The sequence below is a fragment of the Antrostomus carolinensis genome, unplaced genomic scaffold (genome assembly GCF_000700745.2).
Source record: "Antrostomus carolinensis isolate BGI_N321 unplaced genomic scaffold, ASM70074v2 scaffold4105, whole genome shotgun sequence".
Classification (NCBI taxonomy): Eukaryota; Metazoa; Chordata; class Aves; order Caprimulgiformes; family Caprimulgidae; genus Antrostomus; species Antrostomus carolinensis.
Genome location: NW_010315563.1, coordinates 37,066 through 56,591, shown reverse-complemented (window position 1 = coordinate 56,591; position 19,526 = coordinate 37,066). Strand labels below are relative to the sequence as shown.

Sequence of the window (19,526 nt, the reverse complement as noted above, 5' to 3'; positions counted from 1 at the left end):
CTTGAATTCCTTGATTGGATTTGACTGATTAAGGATATAGTGTCCTTGAGCACTACTGTGACACCACCAGTGAAAGCAAATTAGAATGAACCTCATTATTCTCTTGATAAAATGTGTGTAATTCTAGGTACTGCACTGCAGTACTAGGTATTATTGACAACAGAAGAACAAATCAACAATTCTGAAGGGAAAGACATAGCATAGAAACAAATATGACACAAGTATACTTATTCACATCAAATACACTGACTAGTATGTTTGTTCTAATACTGCTTTGTAATTTAAAGAACATGTTTTAAATAGTGATTTCTTCTTTCTATCTAAATATCAGCCTGGTACCATGCAAATAACTATGATTTCTCAGTTTGTGCTTGATTATGTCATTGCTGGAGCAAACTGAAACCAGCAGGAGCTTTGTCTCCAGTTCATTACTTTTACAGGATAGTAAATGAAAAGCCTTATTCCACGATTGCTTTTGCATATACTGCTATCAAGACTATAGGTAGAAGGATCTACATTGAGTAAAGGAACACTTATTGAGACAAATTTTCCAAAAATAAGTTAATTGTTAACAGCCCATTGCTAGTATTCTCAGTGTATGTACACTTAAGAGTTTGTTAGTTTTCTTTTAAAAGGGCTGATGGACTGAGTAAGATTTGTAGGTCAGCTAACAGAGGAAAAAATCAAGTTAAGAACTTGATTAAAGATCTCCAGTTCAGTTAATATTTTTCCAAAGGACTGGGGTTCCTTGGGACTGCTTTGGAAACATCCTTGCACACTTGAACACTTGAAACTCATTTTCATTTGAAGGGTATAATTCCCAAGACACTCCATGGCACTCAAGTAAAATCTGTGTAAACTCACTTCAGAATTTGATCCCAGCAAGGAACCAGTGCTAATAGGCAACCTAAAGAGAAAGTCCTCATTGCTTTGTATTCCTAAAAGCCATCAGGCAGAACTAAGCAAAAACTACTCCTTCAAGCAGTGGAAATCAGATTATTATCTCAGTAAACAGAAGACAAGCATTAATAAAATGACACATGGGTATTTTTCCATGAAACTTTTTTTTTTTTTTTGCTAAAATTATATTTATATTCTTGTAAATGAATGTATGTCAACTTTTAATGCAACTGATTCTTGTAGAAACAAAGATGAAAGTATTTTTATATCTATGCACTGTGGACAAAAATTTAGTAGCTGAACTTGAAATCCCAGATTATGGCATTTAAAGTAAAAAAAAAAAAAATATATAAACTACCAATATCTACCCTGAGAAATAAGGCTGAAAGAGAGAAAAAAAAAATAATAATAAAAAAATCCAACTGCCAGAAGATCATATGCCCTGCAGGATGAGTCAAACTTCCAAGGTACCTATTTCAGCCTCCAAATCAAGTGTTCTACATATGTCAGATACAGTGAAGTATCATTTCTTAGAAGGAAATCACTGAAAACAGCTGTGAATTAAAGTAATAATTATTGGAGCATACATGTGAAGCTTTCTCCTGCTTTTGAACCATCATTCTTCTAGACATGTGCAGTGTGTGGATCCAGGATTGATGAACTCCCAACTTTGAAGGAAATACCTGTATGTCTGTTTTGAGTGTTATTTGATAATTATTAGAGTTACTTGACAGTAAAAAAGTTCTCTCCTGATGAGCTGGCACACCTGTCTTAACTATTGCTCACAGATACGTGTTGGAAATCACTCACAGAGTCCCTACTCTATCCTATTTAGCCACACAGGGATTCTGCAAGGACAGTGACATTTCTTGTCAAATTAAGGTGAAATTGATTCTAGGTCTCCAGATACTCCTGTTGTACATCCAAAACTACTGCCTGTAAATTTCTGGGTAAATCTGATACCAGAGTACTAGAGAGACAAGAACATACTGGAACAAGTCCAGCAAAGGGCTACAAAGATGATTAAGGGATCAGAGCATCTGAAACACAAGGGAAGGTTGAGAGTGCTGGGTTTGCTCAGCCTGGGAAAGAGAAGGCTCAGGAGGTGTCTTATCTATGTGTATAAATACCTGATGGGGTGAAAAGATAAGAGTAAGACTCTTCAGAGTTCTATTTAGTGAAAGCACAGGAGGCAAGAAGTACAAATTGAAACACAGGAAATTCCATTTAAGTATAAGTAAAAACATTTGTTACTGTAAGGACGATCAAACACTGAAACCAAAGTTATGGAGTTTCCATCCTTGGAGATACTCAAAACCCAGGGAAGACGTCCCTGAGCAATCTGCTCTAGCTGACCTTGCTTTTTTTTAAGCAATGCGGTTGGACTCAGGATTCTTCAGCTTCAATCCTCAACTATTCTCTGTTTCTATGATTCTGCAAGGTAAGTAAACGGCAGATTGCTAAGACAAACAATTGAGCAGGAGAAAGGGAGATGGATTTGCACAAGTTTTAACTAGTAAGTAGCTGTGATAAACTTTCTTTCTAAACTGGTAATTTATGCCTTTCTGCCTTCTCCCCTTCCCTTGCTCATTAATATGTTTTACAAATGATGTCATAGGTCATGTTTGTCAACTGAAACTCTCAGTCTTGTCACCTGAAATCTCTATTGCTTTCTGTCTGCTCTGTTCAGATTATAAACATTGAGAAAAGGTAAACTCAAAACTCTCTAGATGTTTGATCTCTTTCAAGTTGGGCAATCAAAATCCCTAAACATATTTTGAGGCTATAAAGGAGAAAATAAGGATCTTTCTGTTTCAGTGAGAAGCTGATATTTGAGAGAAAGAGGCATTAATGAAGACTTCTTTTTTATACTAGAAAGATGAGACTGAAAACTTAAAACATAAATGCTTTAGTGTTTTTCGTATTTTAGAACAGAAATATAGTTTAAAAATAAAATAATTTTCCTTAGTAATTAGTCACACAGTTGTAAAAATGCAACAAAATTATAAACAAGAATAGCTTTTGTAGATTTTTCCCAGTTTGGTGGCACTCAGTTAAAACTCCTCCTACACATAGACTGAGTGTCATGTATCACACTGATTTGGAATTTTAACATTTTATTTCTAAAAATGTAGCAAAGAAGATAAAAACAATTCATGGAGTATGTATTTTTCCATCAGGGCCTATAAAATACACATTTTTACCTTCAATATAATAGGATCAGCTCATTAGGCTCATATTCTGTAAACAGCTTGGAAATTTATACCAAACAAGCCAGTGAAAATTCATACCCAGAAGCAGATGGTGAGAATAGCAAAGCTAAGCAAAGAGAGGATTAATTGCAAATTCTACCCAACTAAGCAAAACAGTGGTATTCTACATTCACAGGCATTTTCTTCAGAAAGGAATCCAACACATCGACATGCAGGTTGAGGCAGGGGAGGACACTTCTGTGTCATTCATCAGGCCAATGACTACTTGGAGAATTGCCACCAATTAAACAGTATTCATGTACAGTTGGCACCAACTTCATAGTGCTTCATGCTACGTAAAATTTTATGGCTTGTTGTCTTGCCAAAAGCAACACATCTAATGTTTTTTCTGTTAAATTAAAAATCAACAAGAGATTTAAAGTTGGCCTTCTACAAGAAGACAAGTAATTCAATTTACTCTGGTACAGTTCTCATTTAGAATGAGCCAAATTAACAGTGCCTGGACAAGGTATGTGAGAAATAAAGTCATGTTATTATGAAGTTTTAATTTTTCCCTACTTCTTCTCTACCTCATAATATTAAAAAAAATATATATAAAAAAACAAACAAACAAAACTTCATCACCAAAAAAGGAACACTGATAAAAGAAAATTGCATTTCATCCCTGAAAACAATGGTGCAGTCACTATAATAATCTTTATTGCAGTCTTTTCCTGAGTGTGTAAGTATTTATTTCATGTTGCAGCAAGATTTCTTAGCTTTAAACTGATTATTTCATTGAGGTAACTGACTATTTAATGTGACTAAATTAGATATCTGTAGAAAGTGAGGAGAACTCTAAGACTTGGTACCATATATGTTCAGAACACAGTATTTCACTATTCTTGTTAAAATTTCAACATAAGAAAAATAAACCAAATCTTTTTTAATAGTCAGGAGTCAGAAAAATGCCAGAGACAGACAAAATACAATTTTCAGAGAAGGATTCCAAATTTTCAAATTTAGTATTAAAATATAAAATTGTCTTGTAAAAGAAAAGAAGCCACATAAGCTTTCATAACAGCTCAGTTATGATGCCCTAAAGTTTACTTCTTACTCTTTCAAAGCCATATAAAAGTAAATTTCCCATTAAATTCTTATAGGATCCCATTTTATCTTCTGTTACAAGCCAACAGGGGTTTTGGGGAAAAGATTGCTTTAAGAGCCTCAATAATATTATTACAAAACATGAGAGACAATATCCGTTTCCTGAGAGTCTCCAATAAAAGAGCCATTGTTTAAGCAGTAGCAGAGAAAAAAACCCAAACAAACAGCTACAAATGTCATATTAAGAACTGTTGCTTGTTACCTTCTAGGTGCTCCATCCTCGTGTGGTTGAATAATCACCACTTTCACTGTCACTGATGTACGTAAAAGGTCAATCATTTGTTCATGCGTCAAAGTTGCCACAGCCACTTTACAGATCTCAACCAGGCGGCTCCCTTGCCGTAGGCCTGCCTTCCATGCGAAACCAAAGGGCTCCACGTCTGCCACTATCCCTTCAAAGTTCACGTGGAATCCAAGTTGGCCCAACCCATTCCTCCGAAGGGTCATTTCCGTGGTTTCACATCCTCTGGTCACTATCTAAAGAAGCATCAGATTGTTAAGCTATTGTCAGGACACTCACTTCTTTGGACACACAAACAGATCTGTTTCCAAACACTATAAAGCCATGTATGGCTTGACATTAAGTATCTTTAATATACTAATGCGAACGATTATTTTAACATTTGTCATCGAATGAAGGTTTCTGCATAGAACAAAATGTTTCACAATGCTAAAAATCTTAAATCCCCAGAGCAAGCAGCTGACCCATGTCCTTCCCCCTTGGCCAACTTTAACACAATACCATTTATATCTTATTGAAAACTTAACAGCTGCGTTAGTTTCAAAACACAAAGCAAACAAAATGCTGTCCTGTCAGCTACTTGATTCTTGTTGGCTAACTGACTGCAGGTGTGCAGGCATTTTTTTTCAGTACTAGACAGTATTAAACTTCGGATATAACATGAGCCAAATTAAGTGAAATTCTTCAGTTCTAGCAGCTTTTCTTCCTCAAGAACATAGCAGTGAAGACAATTTTGGTTTATCTTGCCTTCTAGTCAGATTCTTAACTACTACCATCTCCAGATGTTGACAATACTAAAGTGGGATAAGAGTTTTCATGTCACTGGGAAATTCAGAAACTAAAAAATTACTTTCTTTATATTCAGTGAAAAGTAATTCTGTCATTATATAGAGTAAATAAAATCCTTCAAATTCAGACTTTGCTAAGGAGGCTCATTTCTATATACTGTGTAACAAGTCCTCAACAGTTTTGCCCAGTAAAAAATAATCACAATATAGCATGTATGCTAGGATACTGCACCAGACTCAGAACTAAAAATTCTAGTCCACATTACAGGGTAAGTTTGCGAGTAAGCTTAACGTTCCTTTCTGTCAGTGTCACAAAACTAGTATGTATATTAGCTCCATGAGTACAATTAGAACAAAAACTTAACCACTGTGAAACAACATCATCAAAAAAATCTTTGTTCATAATGCATGTCATTCAAAGATCTCACAGTGCTTTATAACACTCAAGCAAGGCAAATATCTGCCCTTTAAAGATGTGTACGTTACAATACAGATCAAGGGATCTTCCCAAGGTCATGCTGCATTAAGAGAAGTTCCACAGTGCACCTTGTTCCACAGAGGTGTTCATATGCTGTTTACGGTTGCTTTAATGTGCACTATAAAGGTACATACATTACTCAACTTTAGGCATCTAATTTAAGGTGCTTAAGTTAGGAGGCTAGTGTCCTGTATAGTCAGTTGTATAGGACAGGACTTTGCAAAGGTTGTTTTACAGCTGGAGTTTAATTCAGGAAGCTACTTTGGAAGTAATTTTCCTTCTCCATTGTCTACTTGAGCCAGAATCTGGGCCAGCCTAGCTCACTAGTTTATTGTGTGTTTCCCACAGAAACGTGACCCAACCTAATTCAGGGCTGCATGGCAAGGGAGAGGCACTGTGCAGCTAGTGAGATGTTGGCACTGTGACTGGGCAGAGCTGTCACAGAGCCACTCCTTTCATGACCTGAGTCAGAGGTAGTTGACTAGGTGCAGTTTCATGGGAGGTCTAAACTGATCTAAGACCCTATTACCCTTGTATCACATTAGCACTTGTGCAGCCACGCAGACAGATCAGAGATACGACACAGCTGAAAAGAAGGATGCTTTTTAACATTACGTTCCAAAGGTGTGGTAGGCTGGGAATGGATGGGACCATCTCCTTCAGTGACAACTATTATGAAAGTACGTCTCCATCACTGACAAAGAAACTTATCGCATAGCAAATATTAAGCTGTAAGTTACTTTCATAACTTCCTTTTCACACTTCCTGTTCAGACAAGTAATTTGTCCAAGTCTGTTACAGAGTCAGGGATGAGAGGTGTAACTTCTAATCCCTTCCCAATCCAATAGCTAACTGGAAAAACTCTGGAGTGTTTGCCTAACTTATGCCTGCAAACTTGGTCAGTGAGTGAAAGACATGGTTTTGGCACCTTAATAAGTTTTAAAGCATTATTCCCTTCATATATATATTTCTATATGGATACCTGTCACTCAGTAGAAAATATTAGAACTTGCACCCATGAGAACAAAGTGACAAAAAACCATGAGTTACTGTAAGTTTGCTGATCTGAGGAAGTTGGTCCATGCTCATGCTTTTAACCTGCATAAACTCAAGGTAATGAAATACAGCTAGCCTTCATTCATTAAGGGCTAATCTTCATGGAGCTGTGAAACACTGGATAAAGATCTTGCAAGAATCTGATATTCTGAGAATCACTGCCTGGCAAATTTAGGTTACTTAAATTGTAGCACTTTGACTTCATAAGCCTTCCAGTTATTTCTGAAGATGTAGGCTTCAAAGTTAAAATGTGAAAGTCATTCTTGAGATATCCAACATGTATTCCAGAGGTTTTCTTTACAAAATCATGTTCTGGGTCTTCCTGTCTAAAAAAGCAGCTATTTCCTTTGTCATTATTCATCTCTGAGTTTTTGGTATCTTCCAGAAGCTTCAATTCTAAACAAAACTCTCTGTTGTGTTTATAACTGAATATATAATATTAGAGCTATATGACATGCTGAAAGCACTAAGCTTTAACTCCTTTTTTCCCCAGCTCTAAAGTTCATTTTCAGTCACAACTAAGATTCAAAAAGACTTTCATAATTTATAAACTAGATAAGTGAAAATGAAATTTTCAGCTCTTCATTAGTTTCCTTACATTTCTGTCACAAATTTCTAAAATATATACAATACTTACTCAAGCAGTGAAAAGAAGAACATGCTATTAGAGTCAGGAGCCCAGCTGACGGATTTACTACGCAATATTCTTTTGTGGGGGTACAGACACCTCTTTGCCATTATGTCACAATTACAGAACAGTGCAGAATGAATGCACCAGTCAAAGTATATTTATTTCCCCCACTCAGAGCACCCAAAATCTCTTCTTCAAGTTAGTTAAATTTTCAAAGGTTAAAAGAGAAGGAAGATCATAGAATCATACAATGGTCTGCGTTGGAAGGGACCTTAACGAGCATCTAGTTCCAACCCCTCTGCCATGAGCAGGGACACCTTCTACTAGACCAGGCTACTCTAAAGATAAACATTCCTATCAAAGATTCATCTATTCCCAACAGAAAGGATTCCAGGAGATCAAGTCCTCCACAAGCATATCCCCTGAAAGGTGACACTGCATGTTACACAGTAACATCACACAAAACAGTGTCGCTCCACTTCAAAACAGATCATTCTGCTTACTTGGTTGATGTTTCACTGAACATGTGGCTGTGCCTGAACTAAGAGACAGTTTCTCTGAATGCACTTAATAGAGATTAAATTAAAAGACAGAGATCCTCTAAGTTTCATGAAGAAGGTGAAGAGGTTTTTTAGTATGCAGGCATCTAAGGAAATTATGTCTACTCAGATTCCTGTCTAAAGATCCATTCAGGGTTTTCTTTTAATCTTATGTCACTCTGCCATTCTCTGTTATCCTAAAACCAGAACCACTGCTTTTTCTGCCTTCAAACACAGCCCGCCAAGTTAATCTATAGTTTGCTTTTGCTGCTCTTTATCTACTTTATATCACTAGATATCCTCCCCCACAAATACAGATTTGACTCTAGATTGACAAATCACAGCTCTTTTTTTAGTCCTGAACTGATTCTTTTGGTTCAAATCAAAATTATGGTCTCAGCTTTTTACATCTTTGCTTTATCTGAATATTCAGATAGGTTTCCTATTCATCTGCATGATTTAAACCCAGGCAATAAAATGTAGTTATTTGACAATCTTTGACAATCTAATTTAGTAACTGTAACATTTCACTCACTGGTTTTAAGGAATGCTTTCACTAGTGACTGAAAAGGGTTAATCATCTGGTCCCTGAAGTTCGATATTACATCACAGTTTGAGCTTTCATCTTTAGCATCTGCTGGCACATGTGGTTGTTGACCTTAGCTGTGTTCTGAGTCACTTAAAAGGTTTTTAAAGGATGCATATGAAGTGTGGAATCAGAGTTCTAAATGCTTTTTAGTGGTTGTAATGGTCACCTCTGTGCTTCTATATCAAAATGCATATAAGGACTGTTTAGAAAGCATTCAACATCATAAAACAACCATGGAATAACATTAATATGCAGCTTTCAAAAGAGAGGAAGCAGCAGGAAAAAGGAGAAAAATATGAGGCAACAAAGAGATGAAAAAAGTTTTAAACCAAGTAATGACAGCTAATTCTTTTAAGCAATGTAAAAGTTGAATATATGGTAGTGAAAGAGAGAAGGCCGTCAGAGTCCATCGGAACAGATACTTGAAGCTAATATTCAGGTTAACTTGGTAGTAACCAATACTAAATTTTTGAGGCTTAAAGCCAACTTTCCACTATTTAACCCAAAATAAGAACATAAAAAAGAGGAAGTATTTAAGTAAATATAACTATTTCGTGTTTTTAATATACTGAATTTGCCTCAGCAACTGAAATAGTTCCACATTTTGTAAAACCAAAGACGTGGAAAACAGCAGGAGAAATTGTCATCACTGATGACAGCAGAAGTTTTCACTAGAATTTTGAATCTTGTTTTCCATTTGTGTTAAACAATTTACATTGTTCATTTAGCAGTAATTAACAGAAGTGAACTATGTGTACACTATTTTTCAGAAGGGAAATATCTGTCTAAGGAAAGTGAAACTGAAGACCTAAATGGAAAGGATAATACAGTGGCAAGAAGAGTTTAAAGACATTAATCTACTGAAAGATTAATTGTACTTTGGAAGAAAAACGTTATCATTTAGACCATGATATTGAGCAATGCTAAATGTGACTGCAGAAACTACAAGGGCCCTAAAATATCAGCTACAATCCAGCTGTTCCAGTGTGAAAATGGTAAGCATAATGATTTCTTTTCAGTACCAAGCTTTCTAGTATACACAAAACTGAGACCATCTAGATCACTTAGATTATGATCAAAGGGCGAAGTGTAACCCCATGAAGCAGACACATCAGCAGTTTTACCTTGGAGTTTCTGTCAGTTCATTTGTACTGACTAAAAGAGTTACAGCACAGTTGTGTTAACAGGGTCACCAAGCATCTGAAAAACTTTATCCAGTCAGCTGTAAAAACTGGCATTGATTGGTTTAGTTTTGTTTACTTCCTGCAGTTGCTCAGTATAGAGGAACAAATCAGAGAATCATTTTTCTGCTAATATTCTGCTAATAAAAAGACCAAGTGAGTGTATTTTACACATTAAGATTTTGTACATCTTTAAATTAAAATAGATTTCTACAAAAATGTGATTTGAGAAGAGGCTACAGCAAGAGAAGACAAAAATTTAGCCTTTCAATCCTAATTTCAACACTGAAACCAACTGCAGCCTTGGGTAAATCTATCAGATTATTGGTATCAGATTCCTCATCCCTGAAAATGGCTTGATAGCACTTATCTCATATCCTGTTGTGAGAATTATTGTTTGTAACACTCTCTGAAGACTGAAAACACTCCCAAAGTATAAACATAGGACATTTTTAATTATATCTCAAAGGAGATGTAGACAAGTAAATCTTCATTAAAAATATGGAATTCCAGTTTTGAAACCGTACTTACTTCAAGTCTTTGAACAATTTCTCTGATGTCTTCAGCACAATTATCTGCTGCTGACAGAAGAATACATTCTCCTCTTTCATAAAATATTTTGATGCTCATTAATCCAGACGTCCATCCAATAACATCTCTGCAGGAGCAGTTAAACACAACGTTTTTTGATTCTTTTTCAATCAACATGATAAACTCATTGGAGATTCCAAGGAGGCATTCAATGTCAGCAGACTGGCCAAAGTCTCGTGCAATCACATTCCACATAATTGCTCCAACACTGAACAGATGTGCATCTTTCCTTGGTTTCACTTTTTCCTTCTTTTTTGCCCCTAAAGTAATAAAGCTAAACTTTGCTGAAGTATCCACTGTAGCTGTGGTAACAAAATTTTCTGCCAGATCTTTTAGGTATTCTTGACGTGTCCTTGTGGCCATGGCTCGAAATTTTTCTGACTTATGTGCCGCATTTTCAGCATTAATAACTTTGGCTAACAGGAAGTCCCTAAAGACTGCTGATTTGGGGAAAGTTACTCCTTTGGGAATGGGTGGACCGAACGGAGGTACATCTTTTGATCGTGAAACACCAACACTGGAAACAGAAAAAAAAAAATGCAATTGTTAATTTCAAAGAAAAAAAAAAAAAAGATCAGATGATAAGCAGAGCTGCTGTCTTTGCAGTCCAGTTACACAGTTGGGTCTAGCTTTGACATGTCAATTTTCAGAAGATATTATGGATGTATCTTACTAGCACAAAAAATATCAAGGAGTTCTTAAGGTGTCACTGCCTCCTTTCTTTAATGGAATAAATACAAAAATGCTTTGTGAGCCATGAGAGAAGTTTGTTGTTGTTTTTTTTATTTAAATCTGACTACCATTTTCAGCTGTCACTCAGGTGCATGATCTTAAAACTAAGAAACATATAAATAGAAACAATTTACTTTAATCCTCAGATATTTTGCTACAATTAAGTGTGAAAGCAAAGTATCAGTGTCAAATGTGTCTATAATAGGAGCATTCTGCACCTGTTTACATTGCCTACTCTACATACATAAAATTTCAAAATACCTACAATTCTTGATATGGACAGTTCATAGGTGTAAAAGAAATAGGATACAATAATAATTGTTGATACAATTATACCTACAATTGATATCTACATAACGTATTTCAGCTGAAAAAGGATGTAAAAATACAATGTAAACTATGTACAACTACTATTACTTGACTGAAATGCAGTCACATTTGGGATGACAGATAGATATCATTTAGTAATAAGAAAAATGGAACTTATGAAATTCTCATGTATTATTAAACGCAAAAGAGCTACTGAAACAAAATCTAGTTCTAAAAGATAGCTTAAGCCCTAAATGACAGGAATGTGACCTGACCTCATGATGTACTTCAATTTCATTCTAAACAATGAATAAATAACATTTATGTATGCTAAATCTGCACCATTATGCTTCAAGTTCTTATCATGATTTGTAGAATTCCCAGTCAGTTCAGAACTATGCTTCCACCCTAGTTACCTTGCTAGAATTCATGATGCGGTAACTTAAATGTGAAGTTAAGGTCATCTAAAATTTGAGATGTTTTTATACTCCCCAAAAGTCCTCATTCATGTGCTTAAAGGCTGTGACTCATTCTGTCGTTATATTTTCATACTCGGGTTTTTATACAGGTTAATAGCCTTCTAAAATACTTTATTTTAAATAACTTCCTTTGAAAAAGGAAATGTGCAATACAAATTCTAAATTAATTTATATTGCTATGTTTTCAAATCTTATTTTCACTAACTTGTTGTATCCCCATTTTGTGCCCATAAATCATCAACACAGAGTTTGGTATATACCCATTTAAGTCTACAAACTGTGCCCTATAACTAGATGTGTGCAAGGAAGACATTGAGGTTTAAAACTCACAGAAAATGTAGCAGAAATTTTCAAATTATATACATAATATCCCTAGGAAATACAAAACTGTTAGAAAAGGCAGTTCCATTGTAGTCTTAATAACAAATTTAGATAGTTATAAGACTCTACTCACCTATAGCACACATTTTCAGTGCAAGGATTATGCACTTTGACTATGACAAATACATGTTGAAAGTGGGAACGAATATTTTTTGGAGTAAAAGGAAGTGCTCCTGGCTCTTGGAAGACAATGGTAACTATGTCATTTCCTATATGCCTTTTCCTTAGCAGCTAGACAAGAAACATGCATTGAAAAATTAGTTATTAAAAAAATAACAATCTTTTCATTTTAGCAAAAAACCCCTCAAACCAAAACAAATTAAGCCCAATTTTTCAGAAATAACTTTTAATTAATCATATCCTGGATAAGTACAGATAAAGGATACAGGATTGAACTGCAAAAAGATATGGAAAGGAAACTGGGCTAAGTTCATAAAAATACTAGTGAGTTCTCTTACATCTCCACACTAATTCTGCAGTTTCCACTCATTTCTCTTTCATTCTATGAGAAAAATACATTTCTCTTACTTTAGTGCAACACTTTAGTAATAAAAAATTTCTCATTGACATTTCTCACTATCCAGAGAACTGTACATCAGTTCCCTCTTTAGAGCGTAATATCTGCTTCTGTTCAAAAAATATAATATTGCTTTTCTTTCTCAATGAACCTTCATTTTTCATGTTGCATTTTTATTAAACATTGTCCTTAATATCATGACCTTAACTTTTTTAAAAAATAGATTATCATGAATACTATTCATAAATTTTAACAACTGCATACTTGAGGAACAGAGCTGAGACACAGAATATTAATGGAGAAACAACATCTACTAGAAATTAATTAATTAAAAATGTATAATTTGTAGCTTTTATCATCAAAATATATTTAAGGAATAATTTAAAGTACTAAATCATTGTTACAGGCTAAAACATAATAAACACTACAAAACACACCCAGCAATAAGGGATCACTTCTCTCAAAAAAACAACCAACCAACCAACCAAAAAAAACCCCAACAAAAACCACCCAAACCAAACCAAAACAAGACAGTAAAATTATATTCACTTTCCTCATGGAAGTGTATAATAACTCCCAAATTTTTTACATTTTTTCTTAAATACCTTTGCTTATAAAACATCCATATATACTACCAGAGGGATAAAAGTAGTCTAGCATGTGTTACATTTGAAATATCCACCCAAAGTCTGCCAAAGACCTTGCATTGTCAACTAATAGCATCTAGAGACTTAAAGCTTTACCTTAGCTCACGTGTAATTAAAAAGGATATAAGAATAAATTTATTTGAAAACTATGACAGAACAATTAAAATTTCTCTAGCAAGATGATTTTACAGAACATAATCTTTCTAATAAATTTGCTTGAATTTTCTCAGTTCCATTAAGTTAGTATTTCAGCTACCAACAAAAAAAGGCAAAGTTGCACAGGCTAAAGCCGAAGATCCATAAATATATTTGATTATATTTCCTAAAATAACACAAATCATGGTAATCTAAAGGTAATAAGAAGGGACAAAGCCATAATTTTAAATTATATCAGTATACCTATATTATTTTAAAGATCAAAACCCCAAATGCAGATTAAGACTTCTGATGAAACTTTGAAAAATAAAAGAACAGCAAATAATATTTGGTATAAATCATGTGGTTCAGTCAAGTTTTCAGGTTTTAAAAACTAAAATCAAAATAACTGGTTATTTGAGTGACTGAAGATATACATCCTGTTGCATACAAATTACAGTAGAAGTACACTACATGGAACTGATCACAGAACTAAGTGTGTCAGGTATACTTTAATTTGTTGAGCTAGTGAACCATACAATTAGATGATAGTAGTGAAGCACAAGTTCATGTTTAGAGGTTGTTATTATTATCTCACAGGTAAGAAACCTTCTAATTATGAGGGACAAGGTGATTAATTTCTGCCTTTATTATATAACTAATTGCCCAATTACTTTTTCTTGCTACAGTGGTTCATGCCTATGCCTATACGTTTCCACAGAGCAAAACTACAAAAATTAGAAAGCAACGTCCTGTTTAAAGTTATGTTTATTTCTCAAGACAATAACTGTTTTCAATATTTTCTGCTTTTTTAGACCTCCTTAGGAGTTTCTGTTTGCCATCACAGGTTGCCTAAGCAAGAAAAGCAGTCACTTAAGAGGTAAGTTTTAGCAATGTTTGAAATTTTACCAGCAAATATAGTATTTTCAAAATTATGACAGTTCCCATATCCTATCCCTAAACTATTTTTCAAGAGCTTAAACCTTTAAGAGGCACAAAACCAGCAAATAGGAAGTCAGGTCATCATTTTTAAGAACCTTACCAAGTTTGCAGAGGTATTAGAGACTTCTTCAACATTTTAAAATAAAATCAGTGCAGCACTGTTATAAATAACTATCATGCATAAGTGGTCAGTGAACTTCAATACAATGCAAAGGCAAAGCACAGTCGTGGCTCTGCTCAGAGTACATAAAGCAAAGAACTTGGAAAAGGGAGAGAAATAAACTGGGGTGATCTGGAAGATGGAAAGAAGTGCTCTGGATAGGATAAAGGGATAGGAAAAGAATAAAGTACTGAATGGAGAAGAAGGAAGGAACACATACTTCACTGGGAAATGTGAGATAAGGATAGCATACTGAAAATGAAAAAGGAATTGAAGGAAACTGGAACTAAACAAAAGGATTTATAAGAAACCTTCTTCTAGTTTCCATTCTATAACCTAGATTTTCCTCCTAACTTTTATCTCCTAGTTTTTTCTTCAGGTTCTCAGTTTCCCCTTCCTCTCCCATTTTGAGGTCTGCTCAGGTTTGGAGTTTTTTGGGGTTGCTGTATTTTATTTTTTTCTTATCTGCCTTTCTAACATACTCTAAAGAGTCTCATGCCAAAGCAGAGCACAATAGGAAGTCTCAACAGGGTGCAAAGATTACAGAGGATTACTTAAAGTAAGGAGACATCAAACACACCTTGTCATCATTCTAGTATCAGTCTAAATTGGCATGGTAGAATTCGAAAATGAACCCAAATCAAGTACGATAGGCAGTCAAAAGGAAATCGGTGAAGTTTTATGTATGAATACAACACACTTAAAGGGGAGTCCAGTGAGGAAAGTATGTTAGAAAAGCAGAATCCATTTAATTAAAATTATTTATACCAAATAACAGTTACTATATTAATTTTGATATCTTAACTACTCAATTCTTAATTTTCAGATATGCATCTCTAAAGAAAAGTACTGTCTTAAAACTTAGCATATTTACAGGTTAGGGCCTGACATAAAATTCTACCCACTTCTGTGGAATTTTAATTGCCTAGTCAAACTGCAAAACAACAGGGAATTCTTGTTGAAACAGCAGTGAAATATATTCTTAATTCAATTAAATGATGAAATGTTGAGTCAAATAAGAAAATCTTCCAACTTATTTTAGTACATTTCTAAAATAAGTGGTTTCAAAAGTTTTATTTTTAATTTGTGTGCTTAACCAGTACCAAAACCAGAAACAAACAGCAAAAGATATTTCATCAGATCTGGTTAAACTGAGTTTGGTATAACCACATGTCTTGTTATACCAACCACTGTAACTGTAGTTTAAATTCAACAAGTTTATTTCACTATTGCATATCTGTTTCATTTTTAAGTTTTCATTAAATCAGGTAAAAACTTGATTATTTGAACTGATTTGGATTAATCAGGTCTGACCATGTGTACACAAGCAAACTGCAAGTGTGTGAATGGGAAGCTTGCAAGGGAATGGTTTGGAAAGGGATGTTGCAAAGGTAAAGTTTAAAGGGGAAAGCCTTGAACTATGATTTGAAGAAAAGGCCAGTAAATGAAAAGAAACTGGCCACACCAGGGCTGGTAGTCTTTTCTGTCCTAGGGAAGGAGCAGCTGACTTGAAAGTTCCCAGCCTATGTTGCAGCCAAAGTGAAAATTACCTTGCTCTTTGGATCTCCTGCTGGCTCTAAAACTAGAGGGATGTCCTGATCAGGGACCAAGCAGGGCGTAGTTATGTCCTGGAAGAAGCAACAAACAATTCTGGTGTGGCCTATTTTTGGCTCACAGGTATGTGGAATCTAAGCAATGCTCAGTGCTTGCTCATGGAAGGTCATAGTCCTAGATGATAAAGAGTGACTCAATACCTTGCCCAGTCATTACCAACAAGGGACATAGGGGATAGGATGCAATAATCTCATCGCCAGTACATACACAATAAGTTAGCAAAAAAGAACTATTGAAAGGCGGTCTTCATTGTTAACATAACCTAAAAGGAAAATTACCATGGTCCCTAACTTCCCCTTACTTGGGTATGTAGAGTTAGTGAGCCAAACAACATTCATATTCCACAGGACCTGTAGGTCTTTCTCTGTCCTGAGCACAAATGCTGCAACTGCACCTGTGGTCTCCAGCATCTAAAATGTCTCAAGGAAGAAGACCTCATCAAATTTTATCCTAGCTTGTGAGAAATAACACTGTTGATACATTTCATACTTCAGTATGTATTTTGGAGCAGAACAGTAATAGAAGAAAATTAAACAATGATTATAGATCCCTTCTGCACATTAAGGCTGGCTAAATTCTGGTCATTTGGGTGCACTTGTCACATTTCATTAAGACAGTGTCCATGCTGTGCTGTCCCAGCACCTAAAAAAATAATGTGGTGGGTCTTCAGATCAGGCGTAGTACTTGAACTTGGAAATCTGCCACATTATTTTGATCCTGAGAAAGCCATGAATAACAACATGGTGTTTCTACTAAATATTGAACCTGTTACAGTGACAATGACAAGAGCTTACTAAAACACTGTGGAAAGGAGTGCTTATTGCTGGGGAAAACCATGGAGCTAAAATTGGAAGATTTTGCTATGTACAAGAATTGGCACCTGACTATAAAGAAAGACACAAGAAAATTATGAGACTGAAAGGAAGGTACAGGAAGAAGTGAAAGGACAGTAATAGGGGGTGGCTGAGCAACACAGCAGTGAAGTTGACAAACAGCAAACAATTATGAAAATTAGGGGGATTGTGGCAAAAGGATATCTTGTTCTTACAAACAGGGGAAAGTCATGAAAGACAACAAAAGAAATAACCCCAAGTAAGGCCATATTTACTGTCAGTGCCTGTGATTAGCTATGAAAACACTATTTTTTTTCTTTTTAAGGCAAGCTCATTCAGTGTATTATATCTTAAGAGTGTACAGTTTTCCCTATTTACATATGCTTTCCAGTCAAAGATTGTTATGACTGATGACAGGCAGAACAGCAACTACTTGTTTACTAAATTAATCCTGTATTGTAATTAGGTGTAAGTGAAAGTTTAGAGAAGTGGAGCAATCTCAAACCATTGATGATGGTCCGATACCTTGACTGCTAGCTATTGGCATGGTTGAGTGTGTGATATTACTGAACATTCTGTATTCTGAAAGACACACATTTTAAGATGCGAGTCATCTAAAAATTCACATTATTCATATGGTGAAAAGTTTCTGCCTTTTGATTCCTAATTTAGTTTCTTTAAACCACATCTAAATCCTAAGTGTAATGGAGTAAAATTTGCAGTTGTCTGAACTGTTCACTTGAAACAGTTCTTCAAACAGTTCAGAACATTATGCAGTGGCTATTTAAAGTACATAAATACATTATATACTTTCTTCCATTTCAATTTTCATTTATCCTTTCTCAGGAATTTTAATAATTTTCTTTTATCTTTTTCTTGCTGCCTTGACACATCTCTTTTTCTTCCCACAAGACCTACTGATAGAGTAGATATTGATAGAAAGATACAACTTGCACATGGTTTAACAATCAGTAACCATTTTCTTTTATCTTTTTCTTGCTGCCTTGACATCTCTTTTTCATCCCACAAGACCTACTGATAGGGTAGATATTGATAGAAAGATACAACTCGCACATGGTTTAACAATCAGTAACCGTCTTTTGTATGCTGTTCAAAAAGAAAGTGAGATAGCATCTTCATTTCATGACAACCCTCCAAAAAGACTGAAATATTTATATCTTGCATGGCAATGAGAGAACATTCTAAAATTAACTAAATAAATACAACACTTATTTCTGCAGACCTAGAAAAATGCATAGTAGTAGTGCAGAGAATTAAAAACTATCATCAGTCTCACTTATGAACAGTTCTACTGTTTTTTTTTTTTTTTTAAGTTTTAATGTTGATATATTATACCAAATGTGCTTGTATTTTTTAATTCAGTCAGAAGAAATATCTGAGACAGGCAAGACAGAGAGTAACCTTACTGGTGCACCACACACTCTGGATGCTGTGCTTGTTTTTAGCCATCCTTAATGGTTTAAAGATATTCTGAATTATTACATAAGCAAAGGAAATTCTCCAGAAATAAAATAAGTACACTGCAGTTTTCTGTCTTCACAAGCAGACACCTTGAAGAATACAGTTAAGCATTTATTACTAAGCTGACACATTAATAAACATTTCAAGATCTGTAATATGAGGATTAAGTGAAATTGTTTTAAAAATTTATTACATGTATATTTTAATTATAAGACTATTTTGAAGCTTCACTCCATTCAATGCTTAAAACATACATAAGATGTAAATCCAGTCCAAACTGAAAATAACACATTCACCACAGGCAACATTTACCTTTTAATAATATAATGACATGGGGGAGATAGGATAAGTTCCTGAATTACATAGTATAAAAATCCTATGAGATTTCTAATGCCTCATAATATTTCAAGAAAAAAAAAAATGCAATTGAGTCATACTTCATACAAAATAATTCAGTTTTAAATCAGTATTACTTAAAAAAAAAACAAAACCCTCAAAATCAAACATTTATAATGTAAAATTACAATGAAAAGTAAAAAAAACATACCTGTTGCCTGTTACTGGGCATGTATGGAAGCATTGTTGATACATGAAACATTAACTCATAATCTTTATAGGTAGTATAAAGTGAATGAGTTCCTGTCGAATCAGCTGCAAATGAATTTAATCAACAGAAGGTCAGTAAAATAGAACATTAATAATATTTTAGGACACCACTCTTTGCATGCTATGATTTAAATCTATTAACGTAATTTAAAACTTTTTTTCAACAGAACAAAACTAGTTTACATCAGCTAAAAACCTACTCTTTAGTTCGTATTAAGACACAGAAGCGTCCTGCAAGAAATTGCCCACGGAGTTTGCTATCCATGAGGCCTAAATGATCTAATTTTGAACACATGGGCATTTCATTAAAAAAAACAAACCAAACCCCAAAACCAA

At 34.7% G+C, this 19,526-nt stretch overlaps 1 protein-coding gene across 1 annotated transcript in view; it reads right to left on the bottom strand.

The window, feature by feature from the left end:
• Nucleotides 1–19,526, bottom strand: part of SIPA1L2 (signal induced proliferation associated 1 like 2) — an 83,409-nt gene that overhangs the window by 42,894 nt on the left and 20,989 nt on the right. The window contains exons 5-8 of the mRNA XM_010167978.2: nt 19,132–19,235; nt 12,328–12,485; nt 10,294–10,870; nt 4,462–4,736 (exon numbers count right to left, since the gene is read on the bottom strand). Coding sequence (XP_010166280.1) covers nt 4,462–4,736; nt 10,294–10,870; nt 12,328–12,485; nt 19,132–19,235 — 1,114 coding nt within the window. The remainder of the gene's footprint in view (nt 1–4,461; nt 4,737–10,293; nt 10,871–12,327; nt 12,486–19,131; nt 19,236–19,526) is intronic.